The sequence below is a fragment of the Fringilla coelebs genome (assembly GCF_963513975.1).
Source record: "Fringilla coelebs genome assembly, chromosome: 1".
Taxonomy (NCBI): Eukaryota; Metazoa; Chordata; class Aves; order Passeriformes; family Fringillidae; genus Fringilla; species Fringilla coelebs.
The window spans coordinates 115012727-115040145 of record NC_140028.1 but is presented as its reverse complement, the minus strand read 5'-3'; the positions used below and the strand labels follow the sequence as shown (position 1 = coordinate 115040145).

General features: G+C 46.6%; 1 protein-coding gene across 1 annotated transcript; it reads left to right on the top strand.

Moving 5' to 3' along the window:
- The first annotated feature begins 3410 nt into the window (after nt 1–3410).
- On the top strand, nt 3411–27419 carry NR1D2 (nuclear receptor subfamily 1 group D member 2). Its single transcript, XM_084221660.1, has 8 exons — nt 3411–3705; nt 7100–7360; nt 9297–9385; nt 10304–10448; nt 12009–12625; nt 15786–15971; nt 19757–19967; nt 24374–27419. The coding sequence occupies exons 1-8, from the start codon at nt 3690–3692 to the stop codon at nt 24568–24570; spliced, it is 1722 nt and encodes a 573-aa protein (XP_084077786.1). The 5' UTR covers nt 3411–3689; the 3' UTR covers nt 24571–27419.

Genomic DNA, 27419 nt, shown 5'->3' with positions numbered 1-27419 from the left:
CTCCCCCCCAGAGGTAGGACAGATGGGAATCACTCTGTAGCCTCTGGAATTTGAATACGCTGCTTGGGCTGCTCCGTGTGTGTGGGCTGGAAGAGGGATAAATGTTTGTGTTCCTTCCCAGGGCTGGGAAGGGGTTTGAAGAAGCTGTCTGTCCCACCTTCTGTGCTTTTTCCCTTCTTCTGCCCCTTCATGTTTCAATGCCTCACTTCAGTCTGTTCCCAGAACCACAAACCTTCTGCAGACAGCAGCAGTAAACAGAGGCTGAAGGATTCCAAGGACTGACCAAACACACAAATTCCCAATCACTCCTCCACTGATCATTCAAGTGCCTGTCCAGCCTTCAGGTTGGAGCACCGCCATGCCACTGTGAATGCCAGCAGTACACTGCTTCTCCATAAAGCCAGGATTTGTTTTGCCCTTCATGGAAAGCTGAATCACAGACCCTTGCGGGGACCAGGAAACATCCACTGAGCATCACATCTTTAAGGGAATGTTATTTGCAGTTCAGCAAGTAACACCAAAGCTTTAGCAGCCAAGCTAGAGTCAAAGAGAAGCCCCTCAAGAAGAAGCCCAGGCACCACGACTTGGCCAGCGCCCAGAGCCACAAGTTATTAGCCAGGTGTTTGCTTATGTGGGTTTGGAAGAGGTAGGCAGAAAGAGGCTCTAAGAAATATTTGACCCTCTTATTACATTGGCAGAGTGGAGTCTTTTTCCAGGTTAGAGGGCAGAATAAAAACCTTGGTGCTCTCTAAGACAGCTTTCTTCTCCAAACATTGAAGCGGCTCTCATGGTCTGCTGTGGCAGTCCGCAGCTTTGTGCTGAACAGCAGAACTAGAGCACAGGAGTGGATGGGCCATTGCTGAGACCTCCTGTGGAAACTCCAGGACAGAAATCACACTGTTTGCATCCTGTGGCCACCCACAGCCAGCTCTACCTGCTGGACCTTCTCAGGAAACACACCTTTTGGTGCCCTTGATGAGCACAAGGATCCTGTGTGAGGCTGGGTGGTGGGCCCATCATTTGCCCTTTGCCATACTACATGCCTAAGAGAAGTGCTTGGCTCTTGCAAGCCATGTATGTAGCCACCTCAGGGAAGGAACCAGAAAGCATGGAGTATGGGAACACAGAGAGCACTCCTAGGTCTGCATGGGTTGTTCTGAGATAGGAGAGGGAAGCAAAATAAATATATTCTTGAAGATAGATGGGGGTTGGCTTCAGGACCGCCAAGTGCAGCACCGGAGGCAAGAGCAGGCTGAAACTGCTATAATGATCCCTGAGAGTCTCAAAAGTAAAAGATACTAGAGGCTGGAATCTCTCTGGGAGTGACAAAATCATGTCCTGGCAGTAAATAGGATAGACTGAGATTGGGAGCAATAATGTGATGGCCTCTCCCTATGGCATCCTACGAACCTGCGTACATTGCCTTTCCCATTTGTCCCGCCAGGCAGGAGCAGCAGCATTTATCCTTGCCCACAAAGGAAGTGAACAAGCAGTCCTTCCCTTTATTGACCACTCTCAGGAATGGAGTCCATGCACCCATGCACCAAGGAACCTCCCTTGAGCACCACAAATGGCCTGCAGGCCAGGAGGACCTTTGGTCTGAGTGCCAGTGCCTCCATACTCATCTTTGGGTGCTTCCACCACCGCCTGCAAATTGAAGCCTTATCCAAAAGCAAGAGTTCTGTAGGGTTTTATTAGCAGACCCAGTGCAGTTCTGTAGGGTTTTTTTAGCAGACCCTGGGGTTGATGACCCACCAGTTAATAACCATTACTCAAACATCTGTTTTGTTAAAATCCAAATACACCATTAGAGACACAGAATACACTGACAGAGAGGACTTGCTCTGGTGTTGTTCCTGACATTAGCAGGAATAGCATTTGATGTATTCACTACCTTCTCCTTTGAGTCCGCAGGCCAATTTAATCTGTTGAGAGGTTTGAGATGCCATGATAGGCTGATATCAAATAGATTTTATTTGTGTTCTGTCCACAAGGACCAGCAGCCAGGCGGAGGAGCGAGCCAGAGCCCTGAGCACGGGGAGGGTGGGCCATTGTGCCCTGCACTGACCGTGCTCAGGGCAGGCAGCACTGCTTGGCTGCCAGTCATGCAGGCCGGGGCTACACAAGAGCCCAGAGGGCAGCATGGCAGGGCTTAGGAAATGTAGTTTAAAATTGGTATGAGGAAGGGAACTGGGGATATGAGGAGCTTTTTCTATAGGAAATTGGGGCTGGGGGATGAAGGGTCTGGAGATAGTGATGGATATTGACCAAGAGGAAAGCTATATGCCTCCCAGCTGCTGACCATGCGCAGAAAAATGGGAAAACTCACCCTCTTAACCTTATTCGAGCAGCGATGAAGCTCACACAAACTGACCTGTTTACCTCATTTGAGAGGAGAGGAAACTCACCCAAATTAGGAGGCAGTAAACTACATTTAGCTGCATTTAACCTCCACTGGTTAACCTCATTTAACTCCGCTGCCTCGCTCTCAGTCTGGAGGTCAATATAGTCCATGAAGCCACACATCTGCCTCTGAACCCCGGGATCAGGGAGGGCCAGAGCTTGGCTTTGGGCTCTGTATTAGCTTAATGGAAAGTCTTCCCCAAGTTTCTGCTCCCTTTTTTGTTGTGGTGCATTTTCTTCGTGGATTTCCTTCTGAGAGAGGGAGTATGGCGACCCCAGCGGGGACACCCCTGCTTTGGGTCCTCTGGGGACGCATCCCTCCCCCGTTGCGGGAGGTCTGTTCCCAGGGACATCACTGCATGATATAAGGTATTAGAGGCTGGAATCGCTCTGGGAGCGACAAAATCACGTCCTGGCAGAAAACAGGAGAGACGGAGATTGGGATCAACTGTGTGATGGCCTCTCCCTACGGCTGCAGAGGGAGAGACTATGGCTGCAGCGGTGTGTGTGCGCTGCCGAGAAGGGTCTCTCCCGGATATTCCCTTTTCCCGGCAGTGAGAAAGCACGCGGCTAAGAGGGCACGGAGCGCTGACAGTTGGAATTGCGAGCTGTCAGATGCTCGTGTCGGGATAGGTGAGAGCTCGTCAGCTGCGGCAGTCACAGCGGTGGCATTTCCTGCCGGTGCTCAGCGCCGGAGCAGCTGACACACACCGCCGCCCCTCACCTTGCCCCGCGGCCGCGGTGGGCGAGCGCCACTCCGGCTGCGGCAGCGGCAGCGGCAGCGGCGGTGACCCCGGCGGCGCTCCCCCGCCGCACCGCCCGCTCCGTGCGCTGCCCCCGCCGCCGCCGCAGTGCCCCCGCGCTCCCGCACGCTCCCGCCGCACGTGAGCGGTGCCGCCGGCGCGGAAAGTGTGTCACTGGGTGAGGGGGGCGGCCGGGGGCGGGGCGGGGCGGCCGCCGGGGCGGGGCGGGCTGGAGGCGGGGCGGGGCGGGCGGTGGTGCCGCACTCGCTCTGCGCGGCTCCCCGAGAGCGCTTTTGTTGTAAAGGGGAGGGCGCCGCGGCGGGGACGCGCACCCGCTGCTCTGACAGGAGACAGCGCGGTCGCCTCCCTCCCTCCCTCGCTCCCTGCCAGCCAGCCTCCCGCCGGCTGCATGTAGGGCTGCGGCGGGGACACGGAGCTGGGAAGACAACGACCGAGCGGAGCCGCGCCGCGCCGACCGGAGCCGAGCCGGGCCCGGCGGAACCCAGCGCGGCGCCGCCCGTGCCCCTGCGGGAGGAGGTCGCCATGGAAGTCAGCGCGGGTAAGCGAGGTCGGCCGTTGCGGGGGGCAGCCGTGCGGGATGGTCCCGCGGGGCCGGGCGGGCGCGGGGGTGCGGGCGGGGGTCGGTCGGGGCGCGGCGGGGCGGGGGGAGCGCGGCGGGCGGCGGCGCTGCCCGGCCCCGGCCCCGCTGGTGGCCGGGACGGCCCCGCGCCGCCTCACATGGACCCGCCGGGCGAGCCATGTGCGCGCTGTGTTTACGTTCCGCGCGGCGCGCCCGCTCATTGGCCGCGCGGGGCGGTGACGCGCGCATTGCATAATAGCGGCGGGGCGGCGGCGCGGGGCGGCGGGCGGCGCGGACACGTGAGGCGCGCGGGCGGCCGCTGTTTTGGTGACCTACATTCGGGGCGGCGGCGGCGGCGGGGGCGCGCCGGGGACACGTGGGGCCGCGCCGCAGCTGCGGCGCCCGGCGGCCCCGCCCCCGCGGCTCCCGCGGCTCCGCCCCCGCCGCGGTGGAGCGGGGAGGGGGGGGGGTCCGGGGGGGACGACCGGCGGCGCGGCATGGTGCGGGGGAGTGCGCGGGGTCGCGGGGGGACACGCGGTGTGGCCGTGTGCGGCGGCGGCGGCACGCGGCCCGTCCCGATGCGCGGGGGCGGTGTTGTGTAACGGGGAGGGGGCGGCCCGGGGGCAGCGCAGGGCGGGCCCGGCTCTTCCAGCCCCGGCGCCGCGTGACCGCGGCAGGGAAAAGCCGCAGCCCCGGTGCGGTGGAATGGGGTGAGGCGGCAGGGCGGCTGCGGGCACGGCGACCGCGCTCCCCGCTCCCTTCCCGCTTTGTGTGTTAGCCAGGGAGATGGGGGTGCCCGCCGGGGAGCCCCTGCAGCCGCAGCGTCCCGGGCGCCGGTTGGATCGCCCGGGCAGTTTGCCGCCTGCTTCGCGCCCCTGCGGCGTTACCGCTTCCCAGATCTGTGTTAATGGAACACCAGCAGGTTGCGGTGCCCTCCCGCCCCATCCCTAAAGTGAATGCCGCCAGGTAGAGCCCAGAGGGTCCTTGTCACTGAGCCGGCGGTGCCGCCGCCGCTGCAGCAGCAGTAACGCGGCTCCGCGTAGCCCAGAGGACTCATTTCAGCACCCTCCGGCAGGTGGGTTCCCTAAGAAAATCCCTGGCAGTTCGCAGAACCGGGGCTGCCTCCTCCACCGAGCATCCCGGTACCCCCCTTTCTGCGGAGTGCCGGCATCCGTGTGCACGTGTACGTGCTCTGTGTCTGTGCTCTTTGTTCTGAGATGTCACCCTGTGCTCTGCGTGAGAGTCAACTTTTGACTGCTGACCAAACAAAAACAGGGTTCACGGGGAGGTGTGATTTCCAAAATAACAACAAGTACGAGGAATTGCGACTGTGACGCTGGCAGGCCTGCCAAGCTCTCTAGGGTGCCAGAGCAGCCCAGCTATCTGGAGCTCCTCCAGCTCTAAGGAGAAGAGGGGTGAAACTCCCCCACAGGCACACACTTTCTGTGCTCCTCTGTGACATTGGCCCTACCCTTGAGGGAAAAGAGCATCTCTTTTACGAGCAGGGTTTAAAGATAATGGGGCGCGGTGGCAGCGTGGAGGAACGTGGAGCTCCCTGCAGGGGCTGGCTGTGCTTGCGTGTCCCGATCTGCCCCTGCCGATAAGGATGGCGCCTGCTGGGAAGCCCGGTGCCTCCCTTGGACCAGGCGAGCAGTGAGCTTTGCCCTGGCGCCTGGCAGAGACGCGTGCGGCGCTGGGGGATGGCACAGACCTTTGTCAAACAGGTGGTGGCTTAGCCCAGCACGGGTGCCTGATGATGCCTTGTTTCTCATGCCGTGGCTGAACTCATGACCCCCTTGCCAATCCTCCTTTCTCCGAAAACCTGATCCGGAATGCGTGCTATGCTGTGTGGAGGATTTCTTAAAAAAAAAACAAACAACAAAATAATAAAAATCTGTGCGGGACCAGCCCGTGTGGAGGGTGCAGGGACACTGCTGTCTGGGAACGTGAGCAGCGGTCTGTGTGTCCTGCACGTGTCACATGGCCCCTTAGTCTGACTTCTGCTCCCAGACAGCGCTGCCAGGAGCTCCTGGACTGTGTGCTGTTTAGGGAACCCTCCTGCCAAGGGTTTCCTTGGTAGAAAAAAATGAAATGTTGAAGAGGAAGTGGGCCAGTTTTGCTGCTGCAGAGGTGCTTAGAGGACCGTTATGTCTAGTAAAAGTACTGAAAATTTGTAAGTCAGAATTGCTCCATGCAAGCAGTGATGTTTCCAGGGTTGTATAATACCACTGCTTTTATCTGTGAGGAGGGTATGGCTGATGCTACAGCCTCTGCCTACCCTGCCAGTTCAGTTGATCAAGGATTCTACAGACACCAGCGCTTTTCTCTTCCAAAGGAAGGCAGTGCCTGGCCCTTTTAAAGTTTTGAATTCTTACTGGTGTGTGGAGTTCCTTGCTGCAATGTCCTGAGTCATCAGTGAAGAGAGTCTACTGAGCAATAGAGGCATAAAATGTAGAACATACTGAGTGTCATTTATTTGAACAGTTTCATGGCTATGGCTTTTGAAGTTCTGGAGTGAAATATCAAATGTTTTTATATTTACTTTTGAAATGCTGAGTCTCGGAGACAAACTCATATGAAGTGCAAACAATTTCTCTTGCTTACGAGCAAGAAGAAGGAGCCTGTGTAGAGCCAGAACTGCTCCCAGGTCTGCCTGAGGACAAAAAGCTGTTTCATACGAGGGATTCTCAAGTGTGTCAGATTGCAAGATGCGGCAGGACGGAGGCTGTTTGCAAATAGCAGCCTGGCAGTTGGAGTTTAGCTGCTGCTAGAAAGGCTACAAAGGCTTGCAGTCGGACAAATGGCGTTCAGTAGGCTAACCAGACTGCAGTGCTATTTCCTTCCCTTGCCCCCTTCCTTCTGCATCGTGAGCACCTCCCAGCCCTTCCTTTCTGTGCCTCTGGCGTGTAGCCTGCATGAAGTCTTTCTCTCTGCCCTATTTCTGTCCCTAACCTAGCTTGTTTGCATTCTGGTTCCACAGCGCTGTAAGATCCTGTCTTGGCTCTGGCTCCAGATGAGCTCTGCTCAGAGGGTGGCCAGGGAAACCCTCTCTGGGTCACTCCATGCCCTGTCCCTGCTGCCCCATCCTTCCAGCACCACGGCTTGTTGCTCCATCTTTTGGTTATGCCATTTCATCCTGGCCTGGACCAGCGGAGGCTGATAGGATGGGAGAAGGGCATGAGGCAGACTGGGAGGTCAGCTGTAGACAACTAATGGAGACAAACAGGCTTGAGGGAGAGAGGGAGGGAAAGGAGTGCTCTCAGGAGCACGTAATGGCTGATCTGGTGGTGCTGGGTCACGGCGTGGCTCACATGGCAGCGGTGCATGTCTGCTGGTTATGTCACTACGTGCTGCCTTTTTTTTCTTGCCTTAGGGGGTGTGATAGCTTACATCAGCTCTTCGAGCTCGGCATCTAGCCCAGCCTCATGTCACAGCGAGAGCTCAGACAGCGGTTTCCAGTCGTCCTCTTCGCCTGTTCCATCTCCTCCAAACAGCTCCTCCTCGGAAAGCGGATGCAATGGCCGGAGCGGTGAAGGCTCTGACGGGGCGCCGAAGAGCGATCGGCTGGAGGAGACTATTAAAACAAACCAGTCGAGTGTTGCTGGTTTGACAAAAGGCCATAATGGAGTCACAAGTATGTTTGGTGCCAGTTCCTGAAAACACCATTTTCCCCTTTTGTGTTACAGCCCCGTGTGTTACACCCAGGTCTCCCTTTGGCTTGTGGTGTAGGTGCGTAGCAAAGGCTCCATGTTTATCTTTTGGCATTATGTGTGTGGCAATCCATACGGTATTGCCATGCAAATGCTAATACGATGGGGGTCCCATTGCTGCCAACCTCAAACAGCCCATAAATACAGTCCAGCTTTACTTCAAATTGCCATTAGTGAAAACTGATCTTAGGAAAAATCAAACAGTCGGTTAAAAAAAAGTGATGAAGTAAAGGTGATATAATCAGAAATTACCTTCAAGAGTATTTATGGAGCTGTCTTGGAAATCTGGTTTCTCTGTTCTTTCATACTCTGTCCCCTGCCCCTTCACCTTCCCTTCCCCCCACCAGCTGTGAGGAACAAAATAAATTACCCAAGCGTAATACTTTTATAGCTGTGGGTGGAACAGTTATCTTTTTGGTTCCAAGTCATAATTCTGTGGATGTGAAAAATAAAATACTTGTAAACTGGAACTCAAGAATGGCCTTTTAAAATACATGCAACAATCTATCTCTGCATATTTACTTCACACTTCCTTTGGTAATTAGAAAAGATCAGTGATGGAGAAGTATATTTGAACAGTTTTGGAAGGGCAAGATTCAAAATAAGTATTGGAATGGAGTGATTCAGCAAACAGCTGAAATTTAGTCTTTTGGAGGCTGAATTCTTTTACTGGCAGAACTGTTTTATTGTTTTGGATTCTTATGAAGCTAGAATAACTGTCTAATAGTTCTACCTCAAATAGGGTTTTTTTGTTGCTTTGCTGTTTGGGGTATTTTGTTTTAAGTATTCCTACTTTAAGTTCTTAGTAAGAACCTTTGCTTAAAAATTCTTTAGTAACTAGGGTTTTGGTATCAGGGCAGAGGTTCCTGGAATGAAACCTGTTGTAAATTGTTCAGATAGATAGATAACTTTTTTAGCTCAGTACTATGTTTGAAAAAAAAAAAAAGTTGTGGTTTGGTTCTTTTTCTTTTAGAAAACCTTAAAAAAATGTTTTAGTTCCGATTTACAAATGAAACCCAAATGTCAAATCAGTTACTTTTCTGGTAGAATATGTTTCTGTGGGAGTATTTCCAGCTGTCTCTGTTGGATTAAGGTAACTTTGTGGTTACTGAAATCACTGGTAAAATTCCCATTGGCTTCAGTGAGACCGATGTTAGACCAGCACTTAGGACTTGAAAAAAATTTTTATTGACAAGCTGAAATAAAATAGCTGGGGAAAAACTTAAAAAACCCAAACCATGAGCAGATTGAGAAGGTATTTTCAAGTTCAAGTGTGCGAGCCATTCTGGATATGCACTCTAATGAGTGGTCTCTACATATGTAGATATGGCTGAGTTACCAGTCTTGAATTGTTTTCAGATAGGTACAGTGTATGGCCGGTGTTGAATATATTATAAAGCGTCCTTTAGTATTTCTGGTTTTTAAGAAAAAGTGTTTATTCTCTGTTGGGGAAACTGTAGCCTTTCATAGGCTTTCTTGTCCTGATGGAAAAAACAGATTGAGCCTGAACTTTGGTGGCCTAGTTAACTGAATGGTCCTTTTAAAAGTGCTTAAATGTAAGCAGACTTTCTTTTTCTGCTGCTGAGTGCAGTGCTACTCTGATAGCCCAGTGAATGTGTGCTTTCTCCCTGTTTGTTTGAGTGCTTCGTGTTTGTCCTCTTTTCCCCCCACCCTTGCACTGGTACCTTCTGAACTGTTCAGGGGGTTTGTATATTCATGTTGTTTGTTCTTCTGCTGTATTTTTTCATGTGTTGAACTGACCTGACATATTTCGATTTAAGTCCAGGTTTTAAAAGCTGGAAACATGTTCCTGCAGTTGTCACTGGTTTCTATATCCTTGACTTTTTTGTTTGATTCTAGAATTTAATGGCATGGTTCTTCTTTGCAAAGTCTGTGGAGATGTCGCTTCAGGATTTCATTATGGTGTTCATGCCTGTGAGGGCTGCAAGGTGAGCTATATTTCTGCTCACCTTTCTGCTGGTGAAATGCTCAAGTTCTCCCCATAGGGGAAAAAGGGGTGATACTGCCAAAACAAATTTTGGTGTAGTTCCTCGTTAAATATGAGAAATTTCAGAAGCTGTAGGGAACAGGCAAACCACTTAGGAGCATACAGCATTTTCCAAACTCTGCAGTACTTTCTGTTCCCACCCCTTGTCCAATCCTGCCTGACTTGGAGCACACAGCAGAGAACAAGAACTGGAGGCAGAGATGGTAAGGACCATGTCACGCAGGACATGTGCCTGTTAATTGCATTAAGAGATAGTGGGTGTGAGTTGTCGCCTGGGCTGGGGCACAGAACAACACAGCTTTGGAAAAGCAGTTCTTTACCGCAGGGAAAGCCAGAACTGGATATGTATTTTCTTAATCTGTAACATTGCAAACGTTATGTTCTGTGAAGGAGTTGATCTGCATAAAGAGTTGTTTGAAAAGAAAACACCTTTGAAGGCCATGTGGTGCAGCAGGATGGTTTTGTTGCCAAACTGCAGAGATGGAAGTCAAAATATGTTATTTTGACTCCCATCTTTGCACTTGATATCATAGGTGTTTGAGAGCATGTCTTAGGAACTGTTGGTACAGTGACAGAGGTAATATCGGAGATACTCTGCTCTTAGGTGCTGACTCTGCAGGGAACAACTTATCTTTGGTAATTAGAGATCATAACTAGTTCACATTACATACAGATCACACACAAAGGGGAAGTAAGCCACGAGGAGTACCAAGTTCTTTAAAATCTCTTGGGGCTGATGGCTCTGAAGCCGCTGATGCGATGCACTGAGGTTTCCCGTGCTCGCAGAGACATGAGTCTTGGTGGAAGGATTTGACATGTGCTGTAATGATAGTTGTGGGGTTTTTTTGCTTGCTTACAGGGTTTTTTCAGAAGAAGCATTCAGCAAAACATCCAGTATAAGAAGTGCTTGAAGAATAACAACTGTTCTATAATGAGAATGAATAGGAACAGATGCCAGCAGTGTCGTTTCAAAAAATGCCTGTCTGTTGGGATGTCAAGAGATGGTACGTTCCTGTACTGAGCCAGGGATCCTCTGAGAGGGAATCTGCTGCCCACCTCAAAAACAATTGCTGAGGGTCTTAATGGCAGATAATGCAGCCAAGCCCTATAGTCAAGGAGAGCTTTCCTGTCTGAGAGCATTTAGTTCAGCTTGCCTTTTTGCTCCATGAGTGTCCTGGGCTGGTGAGGTGGTACTGCAAGCAGCCTCAGAGCTGTCCTCCCGCCTGTGGAGCTGATGCAGTGGGATGTACTGCAGTGGCTTGCTAGGGGGATGGTTGTAACAAGTGTCTCAATTTTGGCTTAATGTTAAGACTTACAGCTGTATCCTACCTGAATCTGAACAAGACTCATATTTTTCTTTTTTTTTTTTTTGTCTTTGTTTTTTTTCCTTTGTTACTATTGCTTTTTCAATGAAAGGGAATTCTGCCCAACCTGATAGCCTTAGAATAGAGCCTAAAGAGTTAGCTTTGGGTACATAGGATGAGCATGTGTCTGCTCCTTTTTTTCTTTCTTTTCTTAGAGGAAGAGGAAAGGCAGGGAGGAAGTGTTGATATTGGTCTGTGTCTCTGACCACCTTGCCTGCTGTCCACTCCTTGAGCCATAATAAATAATGCTGAAAGTGTAGTTCATTTGTCTGCTACAACTTACTGCCACAACCAGAACTCTTCCTTCTGTTTCACTTTTAAATTTTCTCTGGGTGTTTATTTCACAAGAACTAGGAATCTCGGGCTGTTAATAATTTAGTGGGTGGAGTGCTAGAACTTATTTTAAATAATTGTTCCGAGTTCTTGTCGTGCATAGGAGTTATTTCATCCCCTAGGCGCTTGTTTGCGCACGAGGTTGCACCTGCTTTAATGAAAGAGACTTAGTTGCATTAATGATGGACTGCTGCATAATTACATCAGTCGAAACTGGTTATAAGCCCTTGTGCGGCTGCGGTTGGACAGGGTGGTAGAGGCAGCTGTAGATTCCCTAGGACAGGGTCAAAAGTGCTGCAGCCACAATGATGCCCATCCCCTTGCCAGCAGAAAATGTCCTTGTCAAGGCAAAGTTACCAAGAAAATTTGCCAAGGTAAGCTTCGTTCAGCATTGATTCTCTTGTTTTGGTAAGTTATGTAATTGGTCCGTGAGGACCTGTCTTGTAGGACTTCTATGCAAAGATGATATTAACTGTGTTTACATTCAGCTAATTATCAGCTCATGAAGCTGTGCTGATTTAATAAAGACACTTCTGCAGTTAACACAACTGTGTATATAATACATAGCTAGGTTTGAGGCAAAAGGGGAAAAGGCATTACAGACTGTGTGCCTTAGAGCTGCCTTGTCCCTAAACAACGGCATACATTTGTATTCATGCCAGTCCTGTGCCCCAAGAGCTCTTTGACTTCACTGTATTACCCAGGCTATAGTATTGGTGAGAGCAGTTAAAATCTTGCCTTAAAAGGCAGGATTTTTTGTTGGGGTATGTTATTTTGCATGTGCACGCTAACACTTTCAGGACTGACTTTTTTCTTTTTTTCTTCCCCTTCCCCCCCCCACTACTATCCATTTCTCCACCTTGGTAGCCGTTCGATTTGGCCGTATTCCCAAGCGTGAAAAACAGAGGATGTTGATTGAAATGCAGAGTGCCATGAAAACCATGATGAACAGTCAGTTCAGCGGTCACTTGCCCAACGAAGCATTGGCAGAACATCAAGACCAAGCACCTCAAGAAGATCTTTCCTCCAAGCCCAAGCAAGAGCGAGAAACCATCAAAAGCCCTTCTCCCCCTCCTAGTGCTGACATGGCTAAGGAGGAGGTGATCGGTATGGTCACCAGGGCCCACAAAGACACTTTCATGTACAACCAAGAACAGTCCCAAAACCCAGCAGAGATGATGCAGCCCCAGAGTGGGGAGAGAGTGTCCAAGAGCACCGAGCAGTACATCTTGAGCAGCGAGCACTGTGTTGGTGGCCTGGGTGGCCCTCAGTACCCTGACAGGGAACAGCACCTTGGGGGACAGTACAAAGGGAGAAGCACAATGCATTATCCAAGCGGGCACCCTGTGTGCTTCACAAACAGCCACTGCATGAACTTCACCAGTGGTTACACTCAGCGAATGTGTGAGAGGATCCCAGAAGATGGCTTTTCTCCAAACAAGAATGCCACTTACTCTTGCAGCACTGGAGGAAGAATGCATCTGGTATATTGATGTCAATTGTTTGATTTGACTTAGTTGTTGGTGGGTGTGATCCAGCTGTGTCTCAGTAGTCAGTGAAGCTGCACGCAGTTGGCACAACTGCTGAAACTTTAAAGGGTGACACAAGTTTGACAGTGCAAATTGTGATGAAGGACAAAAATGGCTAAAGGTGTGAAGGATTGGAAATCGTACTGCTAATGGGGTTTCTTGGCTTGGTTTTTAGCTAACTGAAAGTAAAATAACATCGAAGAGTGTTGGCCAAAAAAAAGTCATGGGTTTTTTATGTGACTTGACTTTAGAATGAAAATAGGAGTTTACAAATTCCCCTTTTCACTCAGTCCTTTTGAAGACTTTACTTTCAAATAATCTATACGGTCAGAGGTACTGTATTTTCTTTAAGGATATTGAGAGCAAATTTCTGGGGTCAAACCCCAGGGCTTGGGTTTTAAGCCAGTCTACAGGCCTTACTATGGGCTTTAAAATCTCTGTTGCAAGGTAGGCTGCTTTTTTGGTGATGGGGATTTTTTGATTTGTTTGTTTTAACGAGTCCCACAGGCTGCGCATCCTTTTCACTGTAGAACATGTTCAGATCTGAACAGAGGCAGGAGGAAGATGCAGAGTTAAACCATTAGAAGTTCAGGGTCTTCTCTGTAGTACTTAGGCAAGTGAGGCTCTGGACACACTTCTGGGTACCTTAGATGACTTTGCTAGAGCATTTTTTCACTGAATTCCTAACAAGGATGCTTCCTGGTTTTTTGCATATGGGTGTTGGTTTGGTTTGGTTGGGTTTTTTTTTGCCTTTGCTTAACAGGTCCCTCTCATTTGCCTTGCACCTGCTGTTTCTCTGCCATTCAGGCAACCAGTTCTGTAAGCCCCTTAAAATAGATTGTCCTTCTCTTTATCACTGGAGCCTGGGATGAGAGAACATAACATCCTTGTTCTCATCCTGCGCTCCTGGTGTGAAGCGCGAGCCCCTGACCTTTCTGAAGTATTTGAGCTGCCAGTGTTTTTCTGCCTCCTACCTTGTGAAGATCCTTCACACGTTCTTGAAGACCCCCAAAGGACTCCACAGTAAAGGTGTTTATTTTGATGCTGCACTTCTATGGGGGCTTTTCGTTTTTTTTTTTTGTCTACTGCATATGTAGACCATGCCATCCCTAGCAGGGTCTGACCTTAATTGCAGGCTCCAGGCAGTGCAACATGGCAAATAATAATTCCTAGCCTTTTCTTCCTTGCAGGGAAAGTATGTGGTGTCACTACAACAGCATTCTTGGCACTCCTGAGAAGCAGAGGTTAAACCTGTCAGTATGGGCGGGCAGGGAGTGGTGCTGCCTTGCAGAGACTCAGCCAGTCAGTTTGACCTGTGCATGGCTGCTGCAGGCAGGACGTAATCAGTGATAAGGAGACAAAACCAAATCCAGCAGAGCACTGTAGTGCCCCTCCCCACCCCACATCCCTGATATGAATGAGGGTTTTGCCCAAGAACTCACTGAGTTCAGGATCTGACCAAAATGAGTCATCAGCAATAAGGGCAAGTAATTAAGTTCTGAACCCGTATGGAGACAGATGTTCAGGGGTTTGGTCGTTTTTACTCAATGTCCCTGTAACCAGAAAAGCAGAACAGGTCATTCCTGCAGAGGTTCCTCTGAAGAGAACTGGTGACTGTACAAGCTGACAATGGCTTCCATAGGAAGCCTGTCAGAGTTCAGGGAGTGCCTGGATGGAACTCTTGGGCATATGATTTAGCTTTAGGTGGTTCTGCAAGGAGCATGGAGTTGGACTCAATCCTTATGGGTCTCTTCTGATTAGAGATACTCTGGTTCTTGGGCCAAGGTCTGTCAAGAGACCACAGACACAATGCACTGGGTGTGGAAGTGGTAGTTTCCCCTGGGACTGAGTGCCTGTGGGTCAGGGTATGCTGTTGTAGAATGAGAAGTTAAGGTGATTTTTAAGTCCATTGCAGGGCAGAGTACTGAACCAGAGATTCCTTATTTTCGGAAAGAGCTGTATTTATATCAGTACCTATGTGAACCACTGCACTATCACAGGCAGAGCAGTGGTTGGCATCTGCTGTCCTTCTGGTTGTGTGCCTAGACCTCTCCTTTTGCCAAAATATTATAGTCTCCCACGCAAAGAATTGCTAGGCAATTACCGTATTCAAGATGCCCTGCAAAAACAGCACAGCTCTGAGGAATTGCTAATCTATTTCACTGTTTTCTCTTTGTTTTGCTGACATTATGTAGGATTACATACACCATTTAGTACCCTTGTGAGGAATACTTAAAAGGAATTTTTGTCCTTGATGATGACAGGTGAAATGAATATTAAAAGGTTTAAGCTTCATTAAAAGATGTAAATTTTAGAAGCTAGAACTGAAAATATCGCAGAGCTTCTGGTTGGCTCTTGCAGAGGGAATTTATTGGCAGTCAGCCCTGACTGATTTGTCTGATCTCAGTGTAATGGATTCAGACTTTCCTACGAAAAATTGCTGTATGTTTGTATGAAAGAAAGAGCATTTTGTCATCTTGTGACTGAGAAATACTGGAACACCAGTTCCTTGGTGTTCTCCTTCAGTGATACAAGTAAAAGCAAACTTGCAGAAGAGGGTTATCCTTGTAATGAGGGTGTAAACCTGTGACTCAGGAAACCAAGGCTTGCTTTCTTGCCCTGGTGTTGACATCTTTGTCGCCTTGACTGAAGCACTTCAGTTGCCTGCAGAACGAGAAAGATAGGAGAATGAATGTCGTAGTGACTGTGAGATTGCAACTGATTGATTGTGAAATTGCAATTTACTGTGAAATTACAGGCATAATACAAGTAAAGAGAAATTCAGATGTCAGAGCAGATCAGTTGACATCAGGGAAGAGTAGCATAACCTTGGTTGTGTCAGTCTTTTGCAGTACACAGTGTTGTAGGTTCTGAAGTTAACAAATTTATAAACAGATTGCTAACAATCCTGTGGATTTTTTTCCTAGTTTGTTTTAAAGCAAGGGGAAGAAATCCAGTTTCTTTGGGAATTGATTGAGGAATGCTGATCTCTTTTTTCCCCATGTCATTATTGCAGAGTTTTGCTGAATAATAAACATGTTTCTCTCAAGTATTTGTCAGTATTTGGAACGATACCTTTACAAGCTGTTTTCTGTCTGTGTTTTGCAAACATCAGGTCTGCCCAATGAGTAAGACTCCCCATGTGGACCCAAACAAGTCTGGCCATGAAATCTGGGAAGAGTTTTCCATGAGTTTTACTCCTGCAGTAAAGGAAGTGGTGGAGTTCGCCAAGCGCATCCCAGGTTTCCGAGACCTCTCCCAGCATGACCAGGTCAATCTTCTGAAGGCTGGGACCTTTGAGGTGAGACCACCGTGTGTGTACTGCAAACCTGACAAGCTGTGCATCAATCTGACCCTGTACAAACAGAACCAAACAGAACTGGGCTGTGTCAAGTGAAACCAGCTTGTTCATGGATGCTCTGAGCATTCTCTGAGGTGATGGTGTCCAAGGGATCTGTTTGGTCAGACCTTGGTGACCTGTCCTTCTTCCACTGAGCTCAAAACTGCTCAGCCCTGGGCATTAATAAATGCATAATTAAGGGTTTCTAGCTACCTTTGCTTACTCTGAGGAGCTGTACTGTATCTGGAAGGGTAGATAGGTTAGAAAAGCTGTCTACTGACTCAAAAGTTTTCTCAAGGAATGTGTTTACTGCTCTGCATGTCCTTCCTTGTGCCACTCTGCTTCCTGCAAAAGCCAGAGTATCCAATCCTGACCAGTCACCACTTAGGTGGCAACTTGGGAGTGTCTGAAGCATCCATGTCCCATGCAGTAACAATGGTAAATACGTGTAGTGCTGCAGCTCTGTCGGTGCTGTGTGCCAGCTGCAGCCTGACTTACTCTAGACTAATCCCACTAGGTCGTCGTGGTTAATTGCATCCACTTGTGGTCATGACGTATATGTGAATTAGTGGTATTAATTTGGAAGTGATACCACAGAGCTTGGTGCTGTTTTATAATTAGTGACCTTCACTAGATGACCTTTACATCATGTTTTAGTTGCCCTTCCAGACCCTTGTGTCTACTGGAGACCGTACACATTTCATAAATATTCAAATGTGAAATTTGAGTAGAGAGGACACGTTTCATAAATATTTAAATGTGAAATTTGAATAAAGAGGGTCAGAGGAGCCGAAGTCCCAAGTATTTGGTGTTACTGTGCTTTTTTGGGGAGTGTGGCATTGCTGATGCCTTTTCTCTTGTTTACATGATTTACTCTTTCAAAGAGAGATGCTGGATTTTGTATTTACCTGAATCGAAGACATTTCTTGTGTGATGTGTTGGGTCTATAGTCTGCATTTATACAGTTCTGAAATGAGTAACTGTTGAGTTGGAGGGTACAAGCTATACAGGAAGACTTGTTGCCTGGAGTCTATTAGTTTTCTTGTTTCCTTCATTTTGCTGTCATGTATTTTTTTCTGTTATACTTTTTCTTGACCTTTTAATATTCATCTACAACTCCTGTAGTGAAAGGGCAGTATTTTTACTTCTTCACTACTTTCACCTTTCACAAAAATGTTGGTTCCTTCCTCTGCAAAGGAGGAGGAGGGTGAAAAATTTGTCTTGAACTGTCCCTATAATGTAAAGCCAAACCTTCATGTTTTGCAAGTAAAACATTTTGTCTTGGCCTTTCTTCAGCTGAAGCTTTTCTCAGGCCTCACTCCTATGCTTTTTTTGCCGGTTACAAGCACTGCTGATGAGGAGGTTTCTGTATCCAGGGGAATTAGTAATAATGTATGGCTGCATGCTTGTCACTATTCACTTATTTATAAGAAACATTAATGATTCCTGTTAGTGAGCTACAACTTGCAGTTGAAGGCCTATGTGGCATCTTAGCAACAGGAAAAAAAAATGGTAGGGCTGCAGAACAGTGGAAAAAAATTCACTAAAATTCACAAAAACAGGACTAATGAAACCATTGCGATAGAGCCAAAAGCATCTTGAAAGCCTGGTGCATCCAAGGTCATTTCTGTCTTCTGGGAAACTGAACCAGGATATTCCAGTGTCTGCATGTTAATAGAAGAACCTGAGTGACAGTGCTGCCTCCAGGTCTGGTGTGGCTGGCTTGGCACTGTGCTTCTTAGCAGTTCGTATTCGAGGAGTGCCTGTTCTTGTGAGGGTACGAGGACACATGGAGACAGTGTTGGTGCAGAAGCTGCACAGCTATATTTGTATTCACACACACGCAAGCTATAAAGGTCTCTCAGAACTGGGAGTACTGGGGAGTTCAGTGTATCGTGGTGGCATTTGCGTGGCTTCTTATGAGAGCCAGCTCAGAAACAGCACTGAACCTAAAATAAGGAACTCGACTGGTTTTGAGTGGGCCCTTCTCCACCTCCCCTCCAAATGTAGTTGATGGTAGAGCTAACAAGGCCCTTGGATCCCTTTGAGTAGTGATTCAGATTTGACTGCAGCTGCTAGGGACATGGTCAAGCAGCCTCCCAGAGTGGAGGTTTTTATGTGCCTGTGTTGCTATGGTCAGGTGATAGGATTGATCAGATGTGTCCTCAGCATGCACAAGTATGAGCCTGGTTTGAAGTGAAATGGGATGAATCAATCCTGTGCTTTGCCATAGTCCAAACTGTTCCTCCTTGTTTAGAATGGTGGCACTGAAATAGGGGAGGTCTTTGCCTTAGAAGAAGTCAGCACAACTTTACAGGCTTCAGTTTTGAATATCGGCACTAATCCTGGTTGCTCCTGTTATTTAAAGATGTTTCTAAAGGCCAATTCTGTAGGGAGAATACCGTTTTGAACTGAGAGGTTGCTGGATACCTGGTGGGTCTGTGCTAATGCACAAGTTCAGCTTTGTCTGCCTGCCCTTTGCCTGGTTTTGTTGTGTTCTGATGGCTTCTGCATCTGGGTTTCTGCACTCTGTAGTTGTTGTCATCAAAGGACAGATAGCTTAGCTGACAGAACTGAATAGTATGTAGCACTCCTGTGTCCATCAAGGTTGCTGCATGTTGTTTGGCTCGTTAAATTCAGGAGGTCGTGTGATGTGCATGAACAGTGTTTGAATTCTCAGACATTTTTGTTTGTTTTGAACTCTCCTTTCTTTAAGCTTGTCAAAGGTACTAGTCTTTGAAAACCGGGTTCTCCTCTCACCTGTAGTAAACATTTGAATTAATGCAATTAATAGGGTAAATGAGAAGAGACAACTGTCACACCAAGAGATTAGAGCGAGTCTGAAGTTTTAACCAATGCCAGTTAGTTAATTTTCTTCAAATAAGAAAGCTGTTCTGTGCAACTTAAACCTTGAAAATGTAAATACGGTTGTTGAACATGAGCAAATGAAACTTTACAAGCCATTCCAGAGGGAAACATTTCACAGTACAACTGAGAAACCACAAGAGAAATTTCAGCCCAAAGGGGTAAGTTTAGCACACCTCAACTGCTCCAGCCCAGGTGCTTGTACCAAAGGGGTATTCCCAGTTGCTGCAGACCAGGTGCCATCTCAAGCTGTGCTTCTCCAGCCTCTTAAAAGCTCTACATGTGGCTCCTTTCTAGCAGAGCTCATTAACATTCCTGTGGGTACAGTGATGTGGCATGGTACTTTTCCAAAGAATGCCTAGGGGGCCCGATCATCAGGTGGTGTAAATCAGCATTGTTTCCATAGAGCTGCTCCACTTTATGCCAAGTGAGAATCTGGTTCAGTACCTTCATTTTGCTCCTCTTGAGTGTGGCCAAGAAAACATTTCTTTTAATGCTCTGTGTGCCTTTGGCTGTTGTGTGGCTTAAGCAAGTTGTCCTACTGGCATATTTATGAATGACATGGTCTGTGTGGCTCAGGCTGTCTGAGGCTTAAATTTTAATTTTCCTGCCTTTCATATGCTGTAGTCCCTCCCCTGCATCCACTCCCTAGTTTTGTCACTTGTTTGTTTCTCTCAGATTATGGGGCCAGAGCTTGCACTGTGTTTTGCAGTTCAATAGCATGCTGACAGTTTCTGTATAGAATGCTTCTAGAATGGTTAATAAGACACTTTGAATGATGTTAAAAAGTTTAATTTTTTTCTTTGGCTTTTCTACAAATGCACCTGCATTTATCTGGTTTTGTTGTTCTTTTTTTTTTTTCTTCCTTTTTCTTTCTGCAGGTTTTAATGGTACGATTTGCATCTTTGTTTGATGCAAAGGAACGTACTGTCACCTTCCTGAGTGGCAAGAAGTACAGTGTGGATGACTTGCATTCAATGGGAGCTGGTGATCTGCTCAACTCAATGTTTGAATTTAGTGAGAAACTAAATGCCCTGCAACTTAGCGATGAGGAAATGAGTTTGTTTACAGCGGTTGTCCTGGTATCTGCTGGTAAGAAGAGAAAGTTACCTTGCACCTTTGCCAAAAACCGAATGTGACTCTCTATTAAAAGTTTTCTGTAAAATGTATACCAGATATATATACCAAATAACCAAAATGTTATTTCACGTGTAAGTGCAGTTGAGTAGGTTTTAAGGTGCTAGCAAGCTGTAATGTACTTTTTAAGATACCTAGCCTTTCTAACATTGCCTTTTAAAAAAAAAGTAACAATGGGCTTATGTTTCCTACTGCTTTCTATGTAATGCAAAAACAAATAGCTGCTCCATGGCCGTTTAGATGCTATTTGTCTGGCTCCTCTAAGTTTCACAGGACAGCATCACTGAAATTACTCCTGACTTGCAGAGCGTAAGTCTTTGGATAAGGTGGTATTTTTGCTTCCAAGTGTTGTCATTTAAGTCTATTGCGTATTTTACTTAAGTCTAAATCCAACAGTTTGATCTCTGCCTATGTCAGCAAGAAAGCCCTATCATCTGCATCGTGACTTCTCTCCACTAAAGGCCTGCCAATCCACTGACATCTTCACCAGCCTCCTATCTTGTTTCAGTCCCTGGATAGACAGAACACCCTGGCCCAGATTCAAAGAAGGATTAAGCACCTACTTCTGCAGTATTATCTCAAGCCTCAAATTAGGCACATTAGCTCTGCATATAATGCCTGGAATGCAAGATGCAGAATCCCTGCGTGCTGGGTAAGAAGCTCTCCTAGGGGTAGGTAGCAGGAATGCTCGCAGCGCCCACTTAGACAGCGAGGCAGCAGCTGGGGAGCACTGAACTCCTTGAACAAGGGCACCCCTTTCACATGAGCAGTTTAGACCCATGTGTTATCGAGGAGGGTCACCCAGGCATGGTGCTGTAGGCACGTGAGGCCTCTGTAACAAGGTAGGACAGTTCAGGCTAATAGCTTTGTGCATGGCTGAGCTGAAATGTCACAGCACAGGGCAGGGCAGCTGTCTCTTCTTCGGGTTGTAAGCCATGATAATGAGCAGAGGGTGGCACAGAATTAGCAAGCTCCAAGAGCCAGAACAAATGGCAGTGTGAAGGAAGCATGGCACTATGATCTGAAGGAAGCATGGAATCTGTTAATGAAAATGTTCAGATAGCAGAGAGAAACCTGAGGTATTAGTTACCTTTCCAGCCTCTGGAAATTCTTGACAAGAACTGCAGGCAGCCTTTAAAATAAGGACTGACAACCAGGTCTCTTTTCTTCTTGTGCACTCTAACTAGGCTTACAGCTCTTGCTTGCTCAGCTCCTGGGTCCTAGAATATCTCAATCTCTGTGCCACCTGTTTTCAGTCTAAGTGGCTGTATCTGTTCTGCTAAATGTGCTTCCAGTGCAGTGCCATCTCCCCAGCCTTTAATGCACTGTGCTGATTGCCAGCTCCCAGCAGGGGTTAGCTTAGGGATGGCATGTAACATGTGCAGCATGTAGTGTCAGCCATGCAGCAGGACAAAGAGAAGGTGTTTGGTATTCAGGCTTCTTGCAGTTGCTGAGGATTTTTCAGGTCGTATTTTGGACATTATTGCTGCCTATCTTAGCTGCCTCATGATCTGATCTGCAGTCTGATCACAGCCTTCCTGGACAAATTCACAAAATTTTTTAGGGTTTTATGAAGTACAGCTTTATTGGCCAGTGTTGGGGCTGTATTCCAGACACAAGGGGATGTGGTTAACACTGATGATCACTGTGAGTTCAAAAATTTTCAGAGCAGCTTTTCTCTTTTACATGAGACTGGATTGAAATGCTGCTGTTGTTACTTTGCACAAGTGAGTAAATGAGGAGGCTTCATGCTCAGGCGGGTAGTGAAGAACAGAAGAGGCCTCAGCAGAGTTCCTGGGAAAGATGCTTACAGTGAGAGGGCTTGCCAGGAAGAGAAGGTGCCTGTAGAACCGAAGGATTGTGGGCATGTGTTGATTAAACAGATCTTGAAAGACAGATCCCTATGTCCCATTCTTTGAGGAGTAGTGTAACCAAAGAAGTAATTTCCTCTAAGGGGAGGTGGTGCTTCGTTGGAGATTTAGAGTTGAAGAACAGGATCAGAGAGAATAATATGGAGATGCAAGCAAAGGAAAAAACGCCATAAATGTAAGAAGGACTGAAGGTGGAAGAAAAAGGCCATTATGCTTTCTTCATCTCAGAATGAAGGTTATTCAAGAGAAGACTGAAGGGGAGATAGTAGTCAAGATTTACATCAGTTCCAAAAGCAGAAGAGAGTGTGACTGTTGAATGCTGATTAGGTGATCCACAATATGAAGTACCATATTGTTGCACTAATTAAAGATCTTTTTAAAGACCTATAGTTGATTAAAACGAAATAAAAACCAAGACTCACCAATGGAAAAAGAAGTTAGGTCTCTAAATACTGCTAGTTGGGAGAATGCTTGTGAGAAACATCTCCACTTAACACTGGATGAATAACCACTCCTAGGAGTAGTATTTAGAATGTACAGAAGAAGCAGGGGTAGTAGCAAGGACTGTTTGTAACTCTACATCCTCTCCTTCCCATGTCATATGGCAAAGAAAGAAAAAGCAGGATCACACTTGGGTGGTGCTGAGGAATTATCTTGGTACCGTTCCAGAATTAAAAGAATGCTTCACCTCTGGCTTCAGTTAGCTAGATGTGTTGAAGATGGAGGAGAGGTAGCAAGATGGATCATGGCCACTGGAGGAGGAAAAAGCAGGGCGGAAGCAAAGCTGAAGGAATGTGGTTTGTGCAGGTCTAGAGAGCAGATAATCCCTTAACTAAGGGTCTTGTTTTGTGGTAGAAGAATATGAAGTACACACCCTCTGTTATTCTCCCTTACTGGCATAATACTAACACAATCTTCTGCTGGCCACTGGGAGCAACTGGAAGTAGACTGAGAGGGGGTAGAAAGACTTGGACTAATTGAAGTGAGGAGGCTACAGTAACTCACCTGAGGCAGCCCGGAAAGGCTGGGCTGCGTTCTTCCACCTTCAGAGGCAAGGCAGTACTGTTGTCAATACTCTGTCAGTGCAGAGCTCTTGTGGAACTCTGTTTGGCATGTTCTGTGCAAGTGTCACTGTACCTGCTCAGAATGGAGCAAAGCTTTTGCAGAGCAGGGGGCAAGCAGGAGAGATCATTTAATAAATAAAGGCAGAGAGATGCCTTCTCATGTTCTCTTGGACAGCAGCTGTCAAACTTATTGGACAGTTTTCACAGAAAAGTGGAATGTGTGGTAATAAAAATCGTTTGATAGTAATCAGAGCTCCTAATTGTAGAAGATTCTGGAACAATCTTCCTCAAGGAACAAAACACATATAACTGCTCCAAGATGCATCCTTAATTGGATTATGTAATAACTTTTCCTATAGCAGTAGGGAACTGCACTGAGTAGTCCAGGAGGACTTCTAGCCTGTTCACCTGAGCAATCTGATGGGATTGACTGTGACAGCATAAGGAAGGGATTCCCACTCTGTACGATCTGACTCAGTGTTACTCCAGAAAGCTGTTGTCATTCCACGTCCCAGTTCTGCAAAGTGCTTAAGTACGTGTACACATCAAAGCACATTTCTGTTTGTGCCAGTCACTTGGCTATGTGTGTGCCCTGCTGAATTTACATAGTGTTTAAGAAAAGAAGCTACAGCTTGGAAAAAAACAGCTACTGTGCATGATTATGTGGTGAGATGTTTTACTTAAAAATTCATCCTTTCAAGCCGCTTACTGAGGTTCCGCCTAATGATACCAGGTGTGTTCAGCTTAAATACAGCCCTCTTGTAAGCAGTGCTTCAGGTGTGGTGGGAGTGCAGTATGTGAGAACATAATATTTGTCTTGGTGTTGACATGCTTTTCCTCAGCTGGCAATTTTTGGGTGCATCATGTTGCCTTTTTTAAGTGCTTCAGAACACATTCAGAAATAGTGCCTAGTCATATGAATGGTTGTACTTCCTTTGCTCATGAGAATCCCAGTGTGCAGATAACAACTGGGGCTTGTCCAGAGTGGGATTTCCTCCTCAAACCTTCAGTTTAAGTTTAGGGTTCTGTATTAAGAAACATTTGAAATTTTACTTTCATGCACTCTGTCTTTCTCCTTGGGTTGAAAATTGTGATTCAGCAACATATTTAAACATTTGCTTCTGTCTGTCATCCTCCGGAAATGTGGGTTAGGAATCACAGAAGTAGTGATTGAATGCTGCCAGTTTGGTATGAACTTAGTACTTTGAAAAGTTAATGCTAAATAACCTTTGAAAGACTTTTGGTGTGTGTGATTTAAAACTTCTGGCATAAGTGTCTGATTTTTCTTGTGCTTGTTAATTTAGTAAGGGCTTCTTGCCCTGGTTTTATGTTGCAGCCTGCATCTGTTCAGTCAATTTTTTTTTCCCCCCCTACCCTCCTGTTTTTTAATTTCTCTCTCTCCCTCTCACCCTGCCCTTTTGTTTAGATCGCTCCGGAATAGAAAATGTCAATTCCGTGGAGGCACTTCAGGAAACACTAATCCGCGCATTAAGGACCTTAATTATGAAAAATCACCCAAACGAAGCCTCTATTTTCACAAAACTTCTTTTGAAATTACCCGACTTGCGTTCCTTAAACAACATGCACTCTGAAGAATTGCTGGCCTTTAAAGTTCACCCATAGGCCTTTAGGTCTCATTTGTACTTGGACTTGCCTCGTGTTAAACTGTTTCGTGCTAAAGTATGTATTTATACAGTTGTACCACTTGCTGGAGAGAGTTCACAGACTGTGAACAGTTGATAGCTGTCCCATAACCATGCAATAAAGCTTTGGCAGGTGCTTTCAGCTGACGGCGGCGCAGCCTTCGGAATCCTCCGCGGCACCCAGGCCCGGCTGTGCCCACTCCTGCAGGAGAGGCTGCGATGAGCCCGAGTGAATATGGACTCTCCTTTCATTTAGGAAAAAGAACCACCACTGCCCTCTCACCTAAACTGAATGCAAAGTAGCTGTGTATGTGCTTATGGAGCATGGAATGGGGTGGGAACAATCCTGTGCTAATAGGAAAATGGAAGAGCTGATTTAATTGGTCTTTCACTTATCTAATAGATGAATGTCTGTGTCTCTTGATAACTCACTCATGGTTTCACTGTTGTTATTCCATTAAACCCGATGGAATGGTTTCAGCCTGCACCAACTCTTCACTGAGCGTGTGTTCATGCCATGTGTATATAATATAAATAGTTAAGTAGTGAGTGTTTATGGCTATATAAAGTACAGAGTTGTGTGTATATATGTGTATGTATATAAATAGTTCTATACATAAAGTATACATATAATTTCTTCACAATATTTTAAACTGTGAAGGAATTTAAACTTAAAACAGAAGGTGATCTATGGAAAGAACCAAATAGATGCACTTTGCATATTGCTGAACTAATTATCTGAGCATTTTTTAGAAAACATCGAATTTGCATTAATATGCTGTGTTTGTTAATTTTAGAAAAACAAAAAAACAAAAAAACAACAACCAAGAGTGGCACTAAAGAGGCAGAGTCAGAGTCAGATTCAACTTCCAGAAGGGTTTTGTAGAGAATCTCAAGCAGAGATGGTTGGTTGTGGCACTGATGAGATGGATTGTCCATTGCCACTAAGGTTCTTGTGTTCTGATAAAGGTTAAATAAGCACCAGATGCTCTTCAAAAACTTCAGCACAGCCAGAAAGAAGCTGTCAGATTAATAGCAACGTCTGTCAGAAAAAGAAAAAATGGGAAAAACGTATCCATGGTTGCATTCGGGTGTATGTGTGTTCTGTGACTGTTTATTTCTTGCAATACATCATTTTGCTGCTTCATTGCTAAATGAGAATTGAAAACAGAAATGTGAGATTCCCCTCGTCTCTTCTCCATTTGGGCTTTGTGGTTCCCATGCCTGTTCTTCTGGAGCTCTCCATTGGTGTGTGTGCATGTGAGCGTGTGTGATGTGCAGAGAAGGTGCATTAGATGGTCTGGATTTTTTTTTTTTTCCTTAAAAAAACACCACAAAAACCAACCAAATAAATGGGACTTTTTTTGTTGTTTATGCCAGTAGCAAATTACAGGGCAGATCCACAAGGCTTAAGATTCTGCTGCTTTTCCATCTAGGAAAGCAGCTCTCTATGGGGTTTTTTCCATTTGTAGCAGGACCTGGCACCAGAAAAGAGAGATTAAAAGAAGTCAGAGCAGTTGTGTTAATTAGTTACATTTATGTTTTGCTAACGTGGGAAGAAGATGCTCCATCACCCTTCTTCAGTTAACTTGCCTTAGAGGTAGCCCTCAGGGTCTCTAGTGTTTGGCTACTCTTGGCAGGGAGTCTGCTCCTGGCAGTCAGGGCCAGGACAGAGGGAGCCTCCAGCCTGCAGAGCTCCTGCCTGCCCCACGGTGGGTTGAGAGGAGCCCTCCTGCCTGTGCTGGAGCTGCAGCAGAAGCAGCCCCGTGCCTGCTGCTCAGCATCAGGAGCTGGGGTGGGAAGAGGGAGGGCTCACACCCTGCCATGCTCCCCTGGCCTTTGGTAGGGGGATTCCACCTCAGACGGGAGGAGGGGGCTGAGGACAGGTGGGGCAAGTACTTGGTGAGAGGTGGGGAGAATTCAGCTGTAGCCTAAGGAGCAGAGGAGCCCACCCTCTCCCCAGGCAGGGCTGTCCTGCTTCAAGCTGCTTTAACCACTGGGTAATGGCCCTTTCATACTTGCAGTTTTGCTACCCAAATGTTCTATCAGGGCATATTGTCCTAATTTCTGTTAACAGTCTGCATCCTACCAGTATTATTTGTTTGAGAGCTTCACTGAATTATGCATCGAACCATTCAGACTTTAGAGAGGACACAGTCACACGGTTTTTGTTGTTTAGTTGCTGAAATGACTTCTTTGTAGACCCCATTTCAAACATGGAAAGTACAGTTAACCCTTGGTTGTTTTGGGAGGGAAGAAGGCTTCTTACAGAGATTGCCACCCTACAGCTGTGTTTTGTTGTGTTTTGTTTTATTTTTTTTTTCTTTTTAAAACTGTATTATTAAGCCTTTAGGAATGTATAACCAGGACTGAGTAATTATTGCTTATTAAATTTTTTTAGTTAGATTGACCATGTATGCCTATAGATAGATATTCTAACTTGTGCAATTTCATTTGAAATAATCTTCCTGTACATAATGGAAAAACTCACATAACAGAAAAAAAAGCCCCAAACAGATTGACTGAACAAAAAGCTGATTAAAGTATGGTTCAAAAATGACCCATGTATTACCAACCCTAGCTGGACTCTTAGAAGAAAATCTAAACTCATTGTGTTAGCTGTGTATTGTGAGCTCTTCTTTTACTGTGTCACTGGTTATACACTTGTTAAATGCTGAGAGAATAGACTTCATGCCAGGCATTTGAGTACTGTAGATTGGGTCATTGCTGAAAGATTAATGTACTGTATGACTTAAATGAAATTTTTATTCTTGATTTTATTCTTGATTTTGTTCTTGTTTTAAAAGATTAAATATGGGCATTATGTCA

What these genes read in the sequence shown, in the direction of transcription:
- NR1D2 (XM_084221660.1), top strand. An exon ending in CTGGAGGAAGAATGCATCTG is followed by an intron (nt 12,626 to 15,785) that starts GTATATTGATGT and finishes TGCAAACATCAG; the next exon opens with GTCTGCCCAATGAGTAAGAC. An exon ending in GGTTGTCCTGGTATCTGCTG is followed by an intron (nt 19,968 to 24,373) that starts GTAAGAAGAGAA and finishes CCTTTTGTTTAG; the next exon opens with ATCGCTCCGGAATAGAAAAT.